The 19,563-nt window shown below is 29.7% G+C and overlaps 2 protein-coding genes across 3 annotated transcripts in view; both read left to right on the forward strand.

Moving 5' to 3' along the window:
* The first annotated feature begins 923 nt into the window (after positions 1-923).
* The window catches only part of LOC101507264 (uncharacterized), a 56,942-nt gene continuing 38,302 nt past the window's right edge, over positions 924-19,563 (forward strand). The window contains exons 1-5 of one of the 2 annotated variants that reach the window (XM_027330411.2): positions 924-1,095; positions 1,852-1,913; positions 12,949-15,925; positions 16,016-16,264; positions 16,391-17,089. In XM_027330411.2, coding sequence (XP_027186212.1) covers positions 12,998-15,925; positions 16,016-16,264; positions 16,391-17,089 — 3,876 coding nt within the window. In that variant the 5' untranslated portion in view covers positions 924-1,095; positions 1,852-1,913; positions 12,949-12,997. The remainder of the gene's footprint in view (positions 1,096-1,851; positions 1,914-12,948; positions 15,926-16,015; positions 16,265-16,390; positions 17,090-19,563) is intronic. The other variant, XM_004514146.4, reaches the window with a different exon arrangement.
* On the forward strand, positions 9,127-9,594 carry LOC140919773 (uncharacterized). Its single transcript, XM_073366410.1, has one exon. The coding sequence runs from the start codon at positions 9,127-9,129 to the stop codon at positions 9,592-9,594; it is 468 nt and encodes a 155-aa protein (XP_073222511.1).

Consider the following 19,563-nt stretch of genomic DNA (forward strand, 5'->3'; position numbering starts at 1 on the left):
TATGATTCCGATCTAATAGTAGACATTCCTATTTTTATTAAATTTTAATTAAGTATTATATTTATTTTATAATTTTTATTATTATAAAAATAATTTTATACTAAAAATAATAAAAATCCACCTTTAGATATTTTTGGAAAAGTTGATATTAGATATTGTAAAAAGAAATAAAGAATACAAGCATTTGCTGATGCTCGAAGAGAGTGCAACGTGTTACATATTCCAGATATTTTCATGATCGTGATTATCAATAATAGTAAAGCAATGGAGATAAGATGAGAAGACGATTGCGTGATAGAAAGTGGAAGGAGTCATCATTTATTTAAAGTTTAAAGTGATTCATCATTTATTTAAAGTTTAAAATGAGGGTCATTTTGTTCCCCACTAGTATCATTTATTTATATTTATTTTGTCCCATTCATTCAGTCTCTTATTATTTTCCTGCTTTTCCTTTACTCTTTTTATTTAATTTTTACTTTTTTTATCTTTTTCTAAATTATGTCCTTTAAGTTATTTTTAAATTTTATTTTAATCTCTTAAGTTTTTTTTAATTAATTTTGATTTTTTTATGTTATAAATATTAAATATTTTAATTTTTTAATTTTTTTTTATTTTAGTCTCTTAAATTATAAATAATAATTATCTTAATCTCTTAAATTACAAAAATTTGACACTTTAATTTATTAAGTTACAATATTATATACTATTAGAGAGAATTAGAGTATATATTATTTATAATTTAATGCACTAAAATATTTAATATTTATAATTTGAAATTAAAATAAAATAAAATAATTCGAGTATCTAAAATGTCTAATATTTATAATTTAAGAGATTAAATAAGATTTAAAAAATTAAAATAATTGAAGAGAAGAAATAAGCAATTGAACCTTTTTTTTCTTCTCCATAAAGCTCAGTTTACAAACATTTATTCCAACAATATTTCATTTGATCTCATTCATAGCACATCTCATTTTCTCTTTAGTTTTTTTTCGGGTAATAATCCTCTCTTTAGTTTTTGGTATACGAGTTGTAACAATGAACAAATTATGAAGACAAATCACAACTTATGGTCATCCATTTCCAAGTAGTGAGGTTAGTTCCTTCAAAACTTACATAACAATTTATTTTTTTACAGGGTTAAATCTATTTCATTTCCATTTCAACAAGGTGCATAATACAATTTGAAACATAATCAAAGACCCGAGAACAAAATTGATATAAGACGCGTGAGCTAATAAACAGCAACTCTATTAACATGTCTATAAGTAAAAATAACTGTTGCATGTTCAACAAAACTAGTATTTATATCCGTGCAAAGCACGGCGATAAATTCGTTTAAGAATACATACATTTTATATGATTTATAATTATTATGCTGATAAACATAATGATAATGATGTGATACAGTATATCTTAATACATATTTTGACAAATTATCAATACGACATGATAAATAATTAATATGACTTCATATAACTTATGTTTTGTTTACAATGATTTAAAGTCGGTTTAGAATCGACAATCAACTTGTGCAACTAAATTGATATCTTTAATTTATACACTGTTCTAAAATTTTATATTTGCACTTTATGTTCAAAATAAATACTTATTTGAATAGAGATTATCTTCTCTCTATCTTCTCTCTAAATAGAGACTAAACTTAATTTCTCTCAAGTCTTATCTTCTCTCTACACCCAACATTGTGAATCTATGACAGCGGCTACAGCCTACCAGGCGCTATCACCCAATGTTAGAATCTTGAATGAAATCATTATCTAATAGGGTTTAATCTGATTTTGTGATTTACAATGGTACTAATAGATCGTTTGTTTGATGCTAATATATTAGATCGCTTGTTGGTAAACGTTGCAGAGTTGATCATTAACTGACACAATTGTGAGAAATTTCAGGTTTTTTTTACTATGCCTCCTAAGATTAGAAAGTGTGATTTTGGTGTAAGAAAAAGAAAAAAAAAATTGAAGGTTTAACTCAATCTCAAACATGAGCTCTTGATAAACTTTTTATAAAAAAACCACTAATCTTCGTTGAAAATCATAATGTTGATGTTGAAATTTCTTGATAATGTGTCCATTGAAAATGATTATGATGATGTTGATAATGATAATGATGATGTTGATAATGATCATTATGATGATGTTGATGATTTTAATTTGAATAATTCACTTGATAATGACAAAGACAATGTAGAGCAAGTAAGCTCATTTGAACATTTGTTTGATGTATTTGGTCCAATAAATTGGGATGCTCTTGATTTTAAAATGATTGATTTTTTAGTATTAGCTTGAAGTTTTATGTAGATGTTATTTGTAATTTACTTATTTTGATTAATTTAAATAAAGTAGTTTGAGTTTTTGATATTTCATTCGGTAAAAATATAATATTTTGAAATAACTTATAATTTTTAAAATTACATTTTTTAGTAGGACCAATTTTTAAGATTCGAACACTACCTTTAAAAATCAGGCATATGGAGGCGAATTCTAAAATCGGGCATTTTAAAGCTTATAACGGTACTTTAGTAAAATAATTTTTAAAAATTATAAACATTTAGGTGTAGACATTTAAGTATAAATTATATTTTTTGACAAAAAATAATATAAAATTATTTATTAATGTAACGTAATTGATATTATGTAATAATTCTTTTTCAATTGATAATAAATAAAATGATCAATTTAACTTTTGTTGAAACAATATTAATTTTAGATAAGATTTTATAAATTTTAATTTTGTAAATAGTAAAATATGAGATACCCTTGGGTCAACGTTAAAATAAATTTTTTTATTTTTTCTAAGGATTTAAAGTGATTTCCGTGATAGTTTTCCTCTTACCTCGATCTTACAATGATGTATGAACACTCATATACCAGATAGACAGCTTAGAGTGTTAGTGTTTTTTTCATCATGAACATGGTTTATGAGCAATGTTTAAACTCATATCTCTGTCTCATGTACATATTTAATAATTTAGTCAAAATCACTGTATTTGTGGAAACATCAAAGAGAGTGCACTAATGGAGAAAAAAAGTTGAGAATAACATATTTGTTGAGAGATGCATAATGTTGAAGATAAAAGAAACTTGGCCAGGTTCTAGGGGAAACAAGCGGGAATGAGTAGAGTCTAAATAAAATCAAAAATTAAGTAGAAAACTCGAGATGAGCAAAAGAAAGTACAAATTCACAGCATATAATCAATTTATATACCGTAAAACCGAACAAAACATGATTGGTGTCAATCTCAAATAATCATAATTGACGGCGCATTTATAGCAAATCATTTTAGAAAATTTTATTAATATATCCTTTTTTTTAAATTTTAAACTAAAATATCCTACTTTATAATTTATATATCAAAATATCTTATTTTTTGAGGGTCAGTAGGAGGTTGCAGAAGGTACGAGGTGAAGAAAAAAAATTTTCTCCAATAAGAGGTCGCTGGCTGGGGATGCGACCTCCCAAGGGATTTGTTAATTTTTTGTTTATTCGTTTTAGGGTTTATTTAATTGTTAATATTTTAATAAATAATTATATTAAATAATATATTAATAATTAATAATAATAATAATAAATTATTAAATAATAATATATTAATAAATAATAATAACAATAATAAAAAATTGTTATAATTAAAAATAATAATAATTAAAAAATTGTTATAATTAAAAATTGTTATTAGTTTTTTACGATTTTATGTATTATTATATGAATTAAATATATTAATAAATAATTAAATTAATAAATAATAATAATAATGATTATATTGTTATTATTATTATGATTAAAAATGATTATAATTAAAAAATAGGACAATTTATGATTAATCAATTTGCTAAAATTAATTTGCTACTTACCAAATTGAACAATTTGTGATTAATCAATTTGTTACCAAATTGTACAATAGATTAATTTTTTTCATTTAATGGTAAAATTAATGATTAATCAGAAATTACTAAAATTAATTATCTCTTTAAATATGATTTGGTAGATTATTTAATTTTCTCATTAATTTACAAATTAATTTAATATCAAAAAAATTGATTCGTGTGATTGGTAAATTAAATATGCATTAGTTTGTTTTTGTCACATTTATTCAACCACATTAATTTTGATATATATATTTTGTCACATTACCAATCATATGAATCAATTTTTTGATATATTGAGATAAAATCAGGTGATATATTGTATACTAATGTATTGTTAACTTATCTCAAAAGATAAAATGAAATTAAATATATTCATCTTCCAAATGTATTTTAAAAATATCTATATATAAAATGATTAGATTAGGTTCATTTTTTACTTTTATTACTTTTCGAATCACATGAATCAATTTTTTTGATATTAAATTAATTTGTAAATTAATGAGAAAATTAATCAATTTACCAAATCATATTTAATGAGAAAATTAATAAAAAAATTAATCAATTGTACAATTTGGTAACAAATTGATTAATCACAAATTGTCCTATTTGGTAAGTAGCAAATTTGGTAAGTATCAAATTAATTTTAGCAAATTGATTAATCATAAATTGCTCTACTTTTTAATTATAACCATTTTTAATGATAATAATAATAACAATATAATTATTATTTATTATTTTTGTTATTTATTAATATATTAATGTATTATTATTATTATTATTTATTAATTTAATTATTTATTAATATATTTAATTCATATAATAATACATAAAACTGTAAAAAGATAATAACTATTTTTAATTATAACAATTTTTAGTAATAATAACAATAATAATAATTAATTATTATTATTATTGTTACTATTATTTATTAATATATTTAATTCATATAATAATACATAAAACTGTAAAAAGATAATAACTATTTTTAATTATAACAATTTTTAGTAATAATAACAATAATAATAATTAATTATTATTATTATTGTTACTATTATTTATTAATATATTATTATTATTATTATTATTAATTATTAATGTATTATTTAATATAATTATTTATTTATTAAAATATTAACAATTAAGTAAACCCTAAGACGAATAAACAAAAAATTAACAAACTCTTTGGGAGGTCGCATCCCAGCCAGCGACCTCCTACTGGAGGAAAAGTTTTTTTGCTTGACTTGGTCGCATCTCCAGGACACAACCTCCTACTTGCCTCAAAAAAGTAAGGCATCTTGGTATATAGATTACAAGTAGTAGGGTATTTTGGTTTAAAAATTAAAAAAAAAAGATATATTGGTAAAAAAATCCCTCATTCTATGCCAATAAGTTGGAATTTGAAACCACAAACAATATATAGCTTTAGAAAGCTCACCCATCTTGAATAAAGCCATGTTAATACCACAATACCCCATACAAAACTGAAATCTAAACCAATGCAACCATAATTTAAAAGGTTGATTTTTCTAGTATCCATTGTGATTGCCAATAATTTCTATTAGTTTAGCTTATGGAAACCAAAGATACTTACAATCTTAAATTGACATGGATGAGCCTTGTTTGGTCCAATTAAAAGTTGGTCAACCATGTAATAATTCAATGAAGTTGAACAAAGAATAACCTTAAATCAATAAAAATTAATATTAAGAAAAATAAAGTTTTCAATTAAAACAAAATGTGTGTATAGAGAAATATATCTATGAATTAAGCCAAGTCCATTACTAATAACATCTGAAACATTTTGTGCTTTAATCTTTATAATGTAATCCTCTTACTCAAGTAGATATCTAGAGATTTGTCCAACGGGGCTAAAAGATATTCATAATAAATTTTACATAAAATAAAATTACAACAACTATAGTTTGTAAATAAAAACACCAAATAGTTATATAAAATAAATTTCCATGTTTATTAACTAACTTTATTTTATATTTATGATCAAAAGATGTATAGTCAATAGATTGTTAATATTACTAAATAATATATGTAATATACATATTTGTGTTATTATTTTTTGGTCAAAATATGTATTATATTTAGATATGGCAACATAGTGGATTTTGCCTCTCCACCCTCGCGATAGGTTTGTCGAGAAAAATCCGCTTCACCCCCATTATTTATCGGATTTGAAATTTGAGTCCTCATCCCTAACCAACTTGAGCTGTCAAAACAGGCTATACGACCCATTTAAGGTCGGACCTAACGGGTTGCGGCCTTCTTCGGACTGGATCAAAAAGTCATGTTTTAATATGGACTGAAAAAATACTATCGGAGTCTGGCCTTAAACGAGTTATAGGCTGGACCGGTAACTTGCATATTTTTTATAATATTTATTTTACTCATTATATTTTTAATTTCTTTGGGACTCTATAAATTTGAAAAGAATTTTTTTTCTTTGATGGAAAAGATTTGGATAGATGGTGAGTGCAAATTCGTGCGTTATTTCGATTTCAAGAAGTCTTGGAGATCATAGAAAAATGGTTTGATGAAAAAGGGTTTGATGATCTGGGAGCATATCCAACATAAGCACAAAGATGAATTATTAAAGAAAACAAGAAGAAAGATTGTAAAGCTACATTCATTCTTCGTTAGCGCACAAACTATACTCCTAGCTTGGCAAACCTATCAACTAATTTAACAACTAAACGATTTTCATAGTTCCTAATAACCATTTCAAAAAAATATATAATATTTATTGAGATTTCGACAGATCGAGTATCCTCTATAACCTCAACGTTTCTAAATTTTAAAATCTTGTTTCAAACGTTTAACTCAGTCAATATTTCAAAGGGAGAATCTAAATATTTAATTCATTCTCCAATAACTTTCTAGACTCAAAATAGCTATACAATACATCACGACTCAACATACTTTACAAAAATACTTTTGATCAAAGAGGCCTACTAAAAAATGATTGAGACTTAAATCTACTAACATCTTACTATTCATCTACCTGTGAATCTAAAAAAAATGAACAACATGAAGGGGCAAGTCACAAAGACATAGTGAGGAGACAACAACTACCACCAACTAGAAGGGAAACACAAAAAGACACAAATTATTGTTTTACAATCTTGTGACAATTATACTAAAGAATATTGTCTGAAATATAGATAATTCGCAAGTAAAGAATACACATGATAAAATTATTAAACTTATAATTTAACCGTTCAGATAGAAATATTTAACATCCAATTCATATGGGTGACTCCATGCATCTAACGGATAGCCCTCTCCTCTCAATCCCGCAACGCATCATAGCATATTAATTAGGGAGTTTACATCTTGTTGAAGCCCTCTCCTCCTAAGGATGGCATATCTCGTAGGGGCGACTCCATCTAACAGCTAACTATTCCCAATCAAAATGATTTAACTAGGTGCACCTACCGCCATTAACGATTTTATAATTATAACAACGATTTCCAAAACACGTTTAAAATCATTTCTCATTTCATCATAACTCCTGGAAAAACATATTCAACTGTATATGAATTCAATATTTAAATACTTTATAATTCATAAATAAATCAAACTATAAACATATTATATAACAAAGACCATGAAAATAAATAAATGGTGAAATCGAGAAAAATTCAAAGGTTGTGTTCCCCAATTTTTAAATAAATACTTTAAAATAGAAAACAAGTAAAATAACAATTATAGCATAATAAAAATATATGAAAATGATCTTTGTTATTAACAACTATGGATAATAAACTAAGTTTGTTCTCCAACAACTCCTAGAGCAGTAGGCAAGACCTCCGCTAACAAATCTGAGTATCAAAAATATTCTCAAGACTTTAGAAAAATTCTTCTTAAGTTTAACTAACTCTAGGAAACCATAAAAATCATTTTAATCTACTCTAAGCACCAAAATAAGATTTTTAAACAAAGCTACATTTTTCTAGAGATTCATTCTTAGCATTAGAGTTGTTTATTTACCTCGAAGAGTCTCAATAAACAACTTTCAAGGAATAAGTACCTTTCTCCTTCCTTAGAGCACAAACCCTAACCCAAAAATTCTACCTAAGAACTTGTAAAAATATTTGAAAGCTTTCTTAGGGAATATATACTTCCTATGGGTTTATGGTTTAGGGAGGCTAACTTGTGACTTTAAGTGAGAAGAAAAACTTGTGACTTTAAGTGAGAAGAAGAAGAAGATGAAAAGGAAAGAAAAAATGAAAATATTGTAGTCGAGAGAGAGGAAATGAATAGATGGAGTGAGATAGAAGGAGAGTGATAGTGGGTGGGGTAATGTTTTATTCATTTATTATTATTATTATTATTATTATTATTATTATTATTATTATTATTGTTTTTATTATTATTATTATTATTATTATTATTATTATTATTATTATTATTATTAGTATCTATTTATTTTTATTTTTAAAAGAAACGATCCTTTTCATACAACCAACTTTGACAAGATTTCTGAACCAAGAAGTGCAAAAGAAGCATGGGTCATTTTGGAGAAATGTTATTCAGGAGGAGCAAAGGTGAAGAAAGTGAAGTTGCAAACTCTTCAGAGGAAATTCGAACTGTTGCAGATGGAAGAGCAAGTAGAGGCATCAAATATAATCTCAAGATTAAGAAGCATAAAAAATTAGATGGCTGGTTGTGGTGAGAAGCTGACTGAACAAAAGTTGGGTGAGAAGATTTTAAGATCCTTGCATCCTAGGTTTGATTACATTGTGTGTGCTATTGAAGAATCCAAAGACATTTCAACCTTGAATCTCGTGGAATTGCATGGAACATCAGAACCAAGAGAATTGAGAATGAATGAAAGGACTGGAGGAAAGTCTAGGGATAAAGCATTGGTAACACAAGTACATAAGAAAGGGGATCAGAAAAAAAAAGTGGAAGAAGAATAAGTTCAAGAAGTATGATGATAAATCTAAATCTTCATAGAAAGGAGGAGATGGAAGTAGTAAATCCAAAGGAAAATCCAAGAACTTTGACAAGAATAAGTACAATGTTATAATTGTGAGAAATTTGGCTATTTTGCTAGTGAGTGTTGGGCTAGAAAGAGGAAACAAAAGAAGAAGGATGAGGATGAGACCTATGCTGACAAGAGGATGATTCAGATTCAAACACAATCTTGTTGATGGCTACAACAAATGAAAAACCTTCTCAATCTCAATTTTTGTTTCTTGATATTGGTTGTTCCAATCACATGACCAGTCACAAAGAGTGGCTGGTAGATATTGATACATCAAGAAGAAGCAAGATTATGTTTGCTGATGACAAAACATTGGAGGCTGAAGATGCTAGAAACATGGTGATTAGAAGAAGGAATGTCAAGATTATGGTGATTGATAATGTGTTGTATGTGATAGGAATGAAAAACAATCTATTGAGTATAGGTCAGCTGATCCAAAAGGGTTTCCAAATGATAATGAAGAATGATGCACTAGAAATATATGATGGACAAAAGAAGATGATACTGAAGGTCCCTCTCTCAAAGAACAGAACATTTGTCATAAACATACAGGCTGCATGCATCCAATGCCTGAAGGCAGTAAGTTCAATTGATGAGAGTTGGCTTTGGCACTTAATGTTTGGACATTTGAATTTTAGAAGCTTGCAACAACTAGGACCAAAGAAGATGGTAAATGGCATTCCTATGATTGATGTTCCTTAGAAGATATGTGATGTGTGTATGGCAGGAAAACAATCAAGAAACTCTTTCAAATCACAAGTGCAAGCAAGAGCAAATGATTATCTTGAAGTGGTTCATAGTGACATATGTGGACTATTTAAGGTGCCATCAATAGGAGGTAATAAGTATTTCATAACATTTATTGATGAATTTAGTATAACGTTATGGATATGTTTGATAAAAACAAAAGATGAAGCACTTGAAATGTTCAAGAACTTCAATGAAAGAGGAAAAACAATGTGGAAAAGTTGTCAAAGTGCTAAGGACATATGGAGGTGGTGAGTATACATCACATGAGTTTGAGGAATTATGTGTTAAAAATGAGGTTGAGCATGAAGTGACTACCCTCTACACACCTCAACATAATGGATTGGCTGAATGAAGAAACATAACCATCCTATACATGATTAGAAGTACGTTGAAAGGAAAGGAATTACCACACAAGTTTTGAGGTGAGGCTGCATCAATTGCTGTTTATATCTTGAATAAGTGTCTAACAAAAAGATTGGCTTAGAAAGTGCCAAAAGAGATTTGGATTGGTAAGAAACCAGTTGTAGGACACTTGAGAACTTTTGGTGCCCCCTATGCTTCAAGCATGTGCCAGACCAGAAGAGAATAAAACTGCATGACAAAAGTGAAGCCATGATCTTAGTTGGATACCATCCAACTAGTGCATACAAGCTGTACGACCCTACCAAAGGAAATATTGTAGTTAATAGAGATGTGAAGATAGTTGAGCAAGAAAAGTGGGACTGGAAACAAAATGTCAACAACACAAGTCTTCATTGGGAATGGGAACAAAATACCAGCCATCATACACAAGCCCCTACATCAATGCTACATGATCATCAAGACAAGGAAGACAGAATTGAAGAAAAGATATAATCAAGAAGATCTCAGAGAACAAGGCAACCACCAACACATTTAAGTAAGTTTGAAGTATACAATGACAATGAAATTGATAACATTGGAGATCTAGTGCACTTTGATCTATTTTTAAATATAGAACCACTAAGCGTTGATGAAGCCATGAAAAGAGAACCATGGAAGGAAGCAATGATAGAAGAGATCAAAGTAATTGAGAAGAATCAGACCTGGTACCTTACTAACTTACCTCCAAAACAAAAGCAGATGGGAGTCAAATGGGTCTACAAACACAAGTTAAATCCAGATGGGTCAATTGCTAAGTACAAAGCTAGATTGATTGTCAAATGATTCCTACAAAGGGCAGGGATAGACTATTCTGAAGTGTTTGCTCCAGTGGTCAGAATTGAGACAATCAGACTAGTAATAGCAATGACTAGTGTTAGAGGCTGGCTGATGTGCCAGCTTGATGTCAAATCTGCATTCTTGAATGGATTGCTTGAAGAAGAGGTGTATGCCTCTCAACCACCAGAATTTGTGATTAAGGGAAAGGAGAATAAGGTGCTCAGATTGAAAAAGACTCTTTATGGCTTGAAGCAAGCCATAAGAGATTGGAATAAAATAATTGACTCATTCTTAATCAGCATTGGCTTCATCAAATGCATAGTAGAATATGGGGTTTATGTGAATCATTACACACAAAATGGAAGGCCGACAATGCTTCTACTTCGCCTTTATGTTGATTATTTGTTGGTAACTGGCATCAACATAAAATAAATTGAGGAGATACAACACGGCTGGCTGCAACCCTACTGTTACTTTAATTGAAATCAACGCAAAGCTAGGAAAATATGTGGAATAGGTCTTGGTTGATACCACCTTGTTCAAACAGGCTGTTGGATCTATAAGGTATTTGTGCAACACAAGACCAGATCTATGCTATAGTGTTGGTGTCATTAGCAGATTCATAGCGAATCCCAAACACACTCACTAGACTGCAGCTTAGAGAATCAAGAGATACATTCAAGGCACAACGGAACATGGAATTCTTGTTTGCAAGAGAATTAAAGAAAGGAGATGAAGATCTAGTTGGCTATTCAGATTCTGATTGGTGTGGAGATAAGAGTGATAGAAGAAGCACATCAGACTATGTAATCAAATTCATGAAATCGTCAATAGCATGGAGCTCAAAGATGCAACCAATCATAGCCTTATTATCATGTGAAACAAAATACATTGCAACAGCTATGCAACCTACCAAGCTTTGTGGCTGGAAGCTTTGATGGAAGAACTGAAGATTGATGTATGCATGCCAGTGCCATTGATGATTGATAACATTTCAGCCATAAATCTAGTAAACAATCTTGTATCTCATGGAAGGAGCAAACACATAGAGACAAGGTTTCACTTCTTAAGGGTTCAAGTTGGGAGAAACAAGCTTAAACTTATACATTGTCAAACTGAAGTGCAAGTTGGTGATATAATGACCAAGGCATTGAGGACAAACAGATTTGAAGAGCTAAGACAAATGTTAGGTATAGTATCACTTAGATACTTGAATTAAGGGAAAATGTTAGGACTTGTAATTCAAGTAATGTTATAATTGAAGGTTGTAACTAATTAGCTAAAAAATCAGTTAGTTAGATTACATTTAGAATGTGTAAGAATAGCTTATGTATAAATAGGATTGGCAATCTATGAAATACACAAGTCTTACCATTCACTCATACGTGTACCTTTCATTTATCTTGCTGCACAAGTAACAACTAGAAGGCTAAGAGTGCAAGGCTAACATATTGCAGCCAGTTAACCATGGCTGCCACTGAAGTCGTATTGTGGTTTATTGTGACAGTCAGAGTTCTGTTAGCTTAAGTCATAATCATGTTCTTCGTTCAAGAACAAAACACATGGAACTTGACATTTTCTTTGTCAAATATATCGTTCTTAGCAAGTCCTTAATTGTTTCCTATGTTCCTTTATGAAGCTGCTTCCCAATTCTTAGTTCTATACTTTATGAAACAGACTCATGGAGGGTTCTAAGCATCGACCAGCTCCCAACCTGAGTTTGTGGGGGGACTGATAATGTATATAGAGTACTTAAACTCTTTAATATTCTATTGCATTGTATTGCTTCCAGCTCAGCAGCCAGCTGTATGCCAGCTCATCAGTTAGTTACGGCTGTCTCTTTTTGTTTAAGGCAGTTACAAACTGCATATAATTGTTGTATCCTATAAATATTGAGTTCTCTTGTTCGGAGAATCAGAAAATGAACAAATAAATTTATTAATTTTAGTTGATCATGTGTTGAACTAATCAACTCTTAATAAACCAATCATTTCATTTATTTGTTTTTGTTTTACAAAAACATCATTGCTTGCATTTACTAATCTACTTTTGATTGTTAATTGATCAAATTTCATCTACTTTCTTAATTATTTCATGCCTGATATATTTCCACTTTTGATTCATTAGGAATAAAGAGATGTAGCCATACTTAGTTCAAGAAAATCGAGAAGCAAGTATGGAGTATGCATCCAAATTTGTAGAAAGAGCTATCGATGTTGTGTTGGACTTGACTATTCGGCATGTGGGTTACATCTTCTATTACAAGGAAAACGTTAGTGAACTAAACGTTCTGGTTGAGAAACTAAGACTTGAACGAGATAGGCTGGAACACGAAGTAGATGAAGCTAAGGATAATCTAGGAATAATCGAAAGTGATGTTTGTGTTTGGCTTCAAAAAGTTGATAAAACTAGAACTGAAACAGAGGAGTTTCAAAATGAAGAAGGTCACACAAAGACAAGGTGTTCCAGTGGTTTATTTCATTACTTGAGGAACAGGCATAGACTAGGCAGAAAAGCAAAGAAGATGGCAGTGGATGTCAAGTTATTAATAGATGAGTCAAAGTTTGATGGAGTTTCCTATCAGCAAAAGCCAACATCTATGCATGCTGCTTTGGCTAATGCTGGCTATGTAGAATTTGGTTCCCGAAAATATACAATTGAAAAGATAATGAAAAAACTAGAAGATTCTACAGTGAGAATGATTGGAGTGTATGGGCCAGGTGGTGTGGGTAAGAGCACTTTAATCAAAGAAATTGTTAAGAAAGCTCAAGACAAGAAGTTGTTCAATGTGGTAGTTGTTGTAGAAATAACTGACAATCCCAACCTGCAGAAAATCCAGGAAGAAATTGCTTACATGTTAGGATTAACATTGGAAGGGGAAGGCGAGACTGTGAGAGCAGATCGTCTAAGGAGGAGGTTACAGAAAGAGAAGGAGAATACCCTTGTCGTCATGGATGACCTTTGGGACAGAATAGACTTGAATAAGATAGGAATTCCATTTGATGATGATATGGATGATGATTCAAGCCATATGACTATTGATGTAATGAAGGATCATAACTTCAAAATGGTGAAAAAAGGAAAATCTCTTGGTGATTATAAGGGTTGCAAAATTTTGTTAACTTCGAGAGATAAAATAGTATTGTCTGATAAAATGGAAGTCAAGTCCGTTTTCTGTGTGAGGGAATTAGATGATAAGGAATCTCTAATGTTGTTTAAGGAGGTGGCTGGAATACCTGATGAAATGTCCACATTTAAACAGGAGATTGTAAAAAAGTATTGTGCAGGGCTACCCATGGCAATTGTTACAGTTGGAAGGGCATTAAGAAATAAAAGTGAGTTAGTGTGGGAAGCCACACTAGAAAAACTTAAAAAAGAGGAACTGGGTGAAGTGCAGAAATCTATGGAGATTTCTGTAAAGATGAGTTATGATCATCTAGAAAGTGTGGAGCTCCGGTCCATTTTCTTACTTTGTGCTCAAATGGGTCATCAACAATTAATTATGGACTTGGTGAAGTATTGCTTTGGATTGGGTATACTTGAAGGGGTCTATACGCTAAGGGAAGCTCGTGATAGAGTATATACATCAATCCAAAAGCTAAAAGACTCGAGTTTGATGTTGGATGGTAGTTCCAATGATTATTTCAATATGCATGATATGGTTCAAGATGCCGCTTTGTCTATAGCACACAAAGAGCAAAATGTATTTGCTTTGAGAAATGGCAAATTAGATGACTGGCCGGACAAAGATGAACTCGAGAGGTGCAGTGCTATCTCTATACGCAACTGTGATATCATTGACGAGCTACCTGAAGTTATAAACTGTCCTCATCTTAAATTCTTCCAAATTGACAGTGATGATCCTTCTTTGAAAATACCTGAGAATTTTTTTGAAGGAATGGGAAAACTCAGAGTATTAATATTGACTGGTTTTCATTTACCATGCTTACCATCTTCGATTAAATGCCTATTAAACCTCAGAATGCTTTGTTTGGAGCGGTGTGTTCTGGTTGGTAACTTATCCATCATTGGAGAGCTGAAAAAATTAAGAATTCTCAGCTTTTCTGGATCTCAAATTGAAAACTTGCCAGCTGAGATAGGGTGTTTAGATAAGCTACAGTTATTTGACATCAGCGAAGGTTCCATAACGAAGGTGATTCCGCCAAATTTTATATCGAGGTTGACTTGTTTAGAAGAGTTGTATATAAGAAAGAGCTTGATCAAAATAGAGGAAGATGGAGAGCCAAACCAAAGTCAAATTTCATTTCTTTCTCAGTTAAAACATTTGCACCAAATGAGAGTTGTAGACTTATGCATCCCAAGTACTGCAGTTTTTCCTAGGGACTTGTTCTTTGACAGGTTAACTGATTACAAAATTGTGATTGGAGACTTCAAGATGTTTTCAGTTGGTGTTTTTAGAATGCCTAATAAGTATGAAGCGTTAAGATCCTTGGCATTGCAGCTAACAAACGGCACTGACATTCACTCCCAGAAAGGGATAAAGTTGTTGTTCAGAAGAGTTGAAAATTTGTTGTTGGGAGAGATAAGTGGAGTTCAAAATGCTTTTTATGAATTGAATTTGGATGGATTTCCAGATCTTAAACATTTATCCATCATAAATAACACTGGCATTGAATATATCGTTAACTCAATGGAGCTGATCCATCCTCAGGATGTTTTTCTCAATTTGGAATCTCTATGCCTCTACAAACTGAGCAACATAAAGCTGTTGTGTTATACTCCAGTTACAGATGCCTCATTCACCAAATTAAAAACCATCAAGGTCAAGATGTGTACCCAGTTGAAGACTCTCTTCTTCTTTTACATGGTTAAATTTTTTGCTAGTCTAGAAACAATTGATGTTTCTGAATGTGATTCTTTGGAGGAGATTGTTGTTATGGAAGGACAAGGAAATTTTAATAAGGTTGAGTTTCCTAAGTTGCGGTCTTTGACGCTAAAAACATTACCATCATTTACTACTTTTTATACTTGTGATGAGATGCCTTCTTTAGAAGGGCAAACAATGACCAGGGATCACAGAGAAATTACTATTGCAGAAGATGATTACAATGTCATGGCACCCCTTTCTCTCTTTGGTGAACTGGTATGATATTGCATAATACTCCAATTTTAGTTAATTTGTGATAATATTTTTTCAGTTGTTGCAAGTATAGTAATTTGTGTGTTCTTACAGATTGAAATTCCAAACCTCGAGAGTTTGAAGTTATCCTCAATCAAAAGCCATAACATATGGAGAGACCGACCTCTTTCAAATTTCTGCTTTCAAAATTTAATAAAATTAACTGTGAAAGATTGCTATAACTTAAGATACTTATGTTCATTGTCTGTGGCTAGCAGTTTGAAGAAATTGAAAGGCCTTTTTATAAGTAATTGCCGAATGATGGAGAATATTTTTATCACTGCAGGAAACACTGTGGACAAGGTGTGTAAGGTGTAAAGTTTTGTAGTTTTAACTCAATGTTATGTAGGCAGTTCTTGCTCGCCCTTGTGCATTTTTTGTTGAGTACTTGAGTTCATTACCTTATGGATTTTATGCATCAAAATACAGGTCTGCATCTTTCCTAAGTTGGAGGAAATCAACCTCACCAAACTGAATATGTTGACTGACATATGGCAATTTGAAGTTGGTGTTGATTCCTTTTCTAGTCTCATTTCTGTACAAATTAAAGGGTGTGAAAAACTAGTCAAGATTTTTCCAAGTCACATGACAGGATGGTTTGGGAGTTTAGACAGCTTGAAGATTATCGATTGCCGGTCACTGCAAGTGATTTTTGAAATCAAAGAATTTCAACAAATAGATGCATCTAGGACGACGAACACAAACCTGCAGCTTATTTTTGTACAGGAACTCCCAAACCTGAAGCAAATATGGGACAGAGATCCAGAAGGAATTCTTAGCTTCAAAAATATGCGGGTTATAGATGTCATAGACTGTGATAAACTAAGCTATGTCTTACCAGCTTCAGTGGCCAAAGATCTAAAAAGGCTCGAATCCATTTCGATATGTGGTTGTGACGAGATGGAGGAAATTGTTGCTTGGAATGATGGAACACAAACCCGATTAGAGTTTCCTGAAGTAACCTTCATGGGACTCTTTCTCCTGCCAAAAATTAAGCGTCTCTATAAGGGGGGACATATAGAATGTTCAAAATTGAAGCAGTTGGCTGTGAACTCCTGTGAGCAGCTGGACATGTTCACAACAGAAACCACAAATGAAGAAAGACAAGCGGTTTTCTTAGCTGAAAAGGTAAGGGACTACCGTTAACTGCTATCTCATGCATAACCTTTAAAAAAAAAAACCATCGTCTCTATTAAAATAATATTTTAAAATTTGATTTATTATTTTATTGAGTTTAAGAGAGGAGTTCGGGAGTTTATAGATTTTTAATATTTTGTTAATTTTGAAATTTTTTGTTTTTGTAAATTTTTTAAAATTTACTTTTTTTCAAAAAAGTATCAAAAAATATTAAAATATATTTTTTCTCAAAAATTTTGTAAAAAAGAAATTCTCAAATTAAAAGAATAAAAAAGAAAATCAATTTCCTCTTTTCAAAAAATAGACTATAGGCCACTAAACCATAAAATTTTAGAAAACTTTTACCGTTACAGATTTTATTTTTTAAGATTTTTTTAATTATAAAATTTTTTGATCCCTCTAACATGTAGGTGGTGGGATCAATAATTAAGATACTTGTCTCTCAAATCTTATGATTCTAACTCATAAGAATTAGGTAATTGAAATAGACATCAAGAAAAAACAAAATACCCAGTCTTCTTGCAAGATATTTAACATGCAAATAAATAAGGAAAGGAAATGCTTAAAATTTCATCTGAAACTGCAGCACCGCTAAATGTTTTCCCCACTGACATGCATTACTGATATAAAAGCATCAATGGTTGATTTCACGCACTCACACACAACTTAAACACATAATATCACGCATGAAAGTCTTTCCCCAACCATTTTTTAATACAATAATACAAATTTTCCGTAAACTAATGAAACTCTTCAGAAGTAATTCACTCTCTTGTTGTTGCTACAACTCTTTACGTATAATTTAAATATTATTAGGTGAAGTAAAAATTAATTCACTATAAGTAGGATTTTTTTTTTTAAAATCTTCTAAGGGAATCAAATTACATATCCCCTTTATATGTCTCCCTTATTGTTCCTTTTTTAATAATAAAATAGTTTTAAGAGTCTACATTGGATGTGATATAACTATATATCAAGCCACCCAAACCACTGTTTAAATGTCTAATTATGGGTGTGAGTGAGGTGTTTTGAAAGTCCCATGTTGTTGGATTGAATATGTTATGCAGTAGTTTTTATAATTGAGAAACATTCATCACTCTACAATCTTGTTTTGTTCGCCTAATACAAAGGTAATAAAATAAAATGACATACAAAAAATATTAACAATTAAGAAAGAGAAAGTTATTACTTAAAAGATTGCTAGCAACATACAATATAAAATTAATAACATACTCTTTTTATTATGTACACTCTTTATCATTTAATGGAATTCATGTGGGAGGGATTTCTAAAATAAAAAATGGGAAAGAATAAATTTATGGGTGAGATTTGAAAGATCCCAATTATCTGGAAATAGAGTCATCCATTTTTTTTTTCTTATGTCTTTGAAATCTCACCCATAAATTTATTCTTTCCCATTTTTTATTTTAGAAATCCCTCCCACATTTTTATTTTATTTTATTTTATTGAACGGTTTAGATTTTACTATTCTCTACAATGAAGAGAACTCGTTTCCATATTGTCCATATTGTGGGACCTATATGAACTACAATATGACCCGCACGTTACGTGAGATATATAGACTTTAACATATTCGTATTATTGTGAATAAGATTTTAAATTTTAAAAAATCATATAATTTATTGATTTTGTTTGTAAAATATTTTTTTCCAAGTGAGTTTATTTGAGTTTGATCAACCAATTTATAATTTAGTTTCTTATATCACATTTAACTTATTAAAAATTATGAGAAAATAGAAATATATACACATTAAAATGTAGTAATAATTATAAAGTCAATAAAATATTAACCATAATCATTTATGGTCTATATGATGGTCCAAATAATCTATTAAAATTAATAGGTTAATCAATAATCTGTTAAAATTTATATTTTTTTAATTACTATATTATTTTAAAGAAATATTAATTGCTAAAAATTTATCACTCTCTCAAATATTCAGTCAAGAAGTAAATCACTCTCTAAAATGTGTGTTTAGGATTCATAAAATCAAAAATAATATTTTTTTCAAATAAACTCATAGTGAAGATCATCCTACAAACAAAGCCCATAAATTATATTTAATATTAAAAATCTTAAAATTATTTTAATAATATTAATATATGTAATTATCTACCGTAAAATCAGATTAGTCATGTTTTTTTTTTTTACTTGTTGTCATGTAATTATTATTTTAATTTAACTACCTTAAGTTGACACATTCAGACGAATACACAAAATGGAGAATACAAAGTAAAAAGTAGAATTAAAAATGGCAAGACAAAATGAGTGTTATTAGAAAATGGTTGCAACTAACATTTTAATTTAACTATAGTTGCTCTCTTATTAGAAAAATATTATTAGAAAAAAGTGGAAGAAAAATCTAAATTTATTGTCAAAATATTGTTAGAATATATATATATATATATATATATATTATATATATATATATATTATATATATA

The sequence above is a fragment of the Cicer arietinum genome, chromosome 3, assembly GCF_000331145.2.
Source record: "Cicer arietinum cultivar CDC Frontier isolate Library 1 chromosome 3, Cicar.CDCFrontier_v2.0, whole genome shotgun sequence".
Taxonomy (NCBI): domain Eukaryota; kingdom Viridiplantae; phylum Streptophyta; class Magnoliopsida; order Fabales; family Fabaceae; genus Cicer; species Cicer arietinum.

Bases quoted from the DNA above. Each gene is read 5' to 3' on its own strand.
- LOC140919773 (XM_073366410.1), top strand. From the start codon at position 9,127: ATGACCAGTCACAAAGAGTGGCTGGTAGATATTGATACATCAAGAAGA.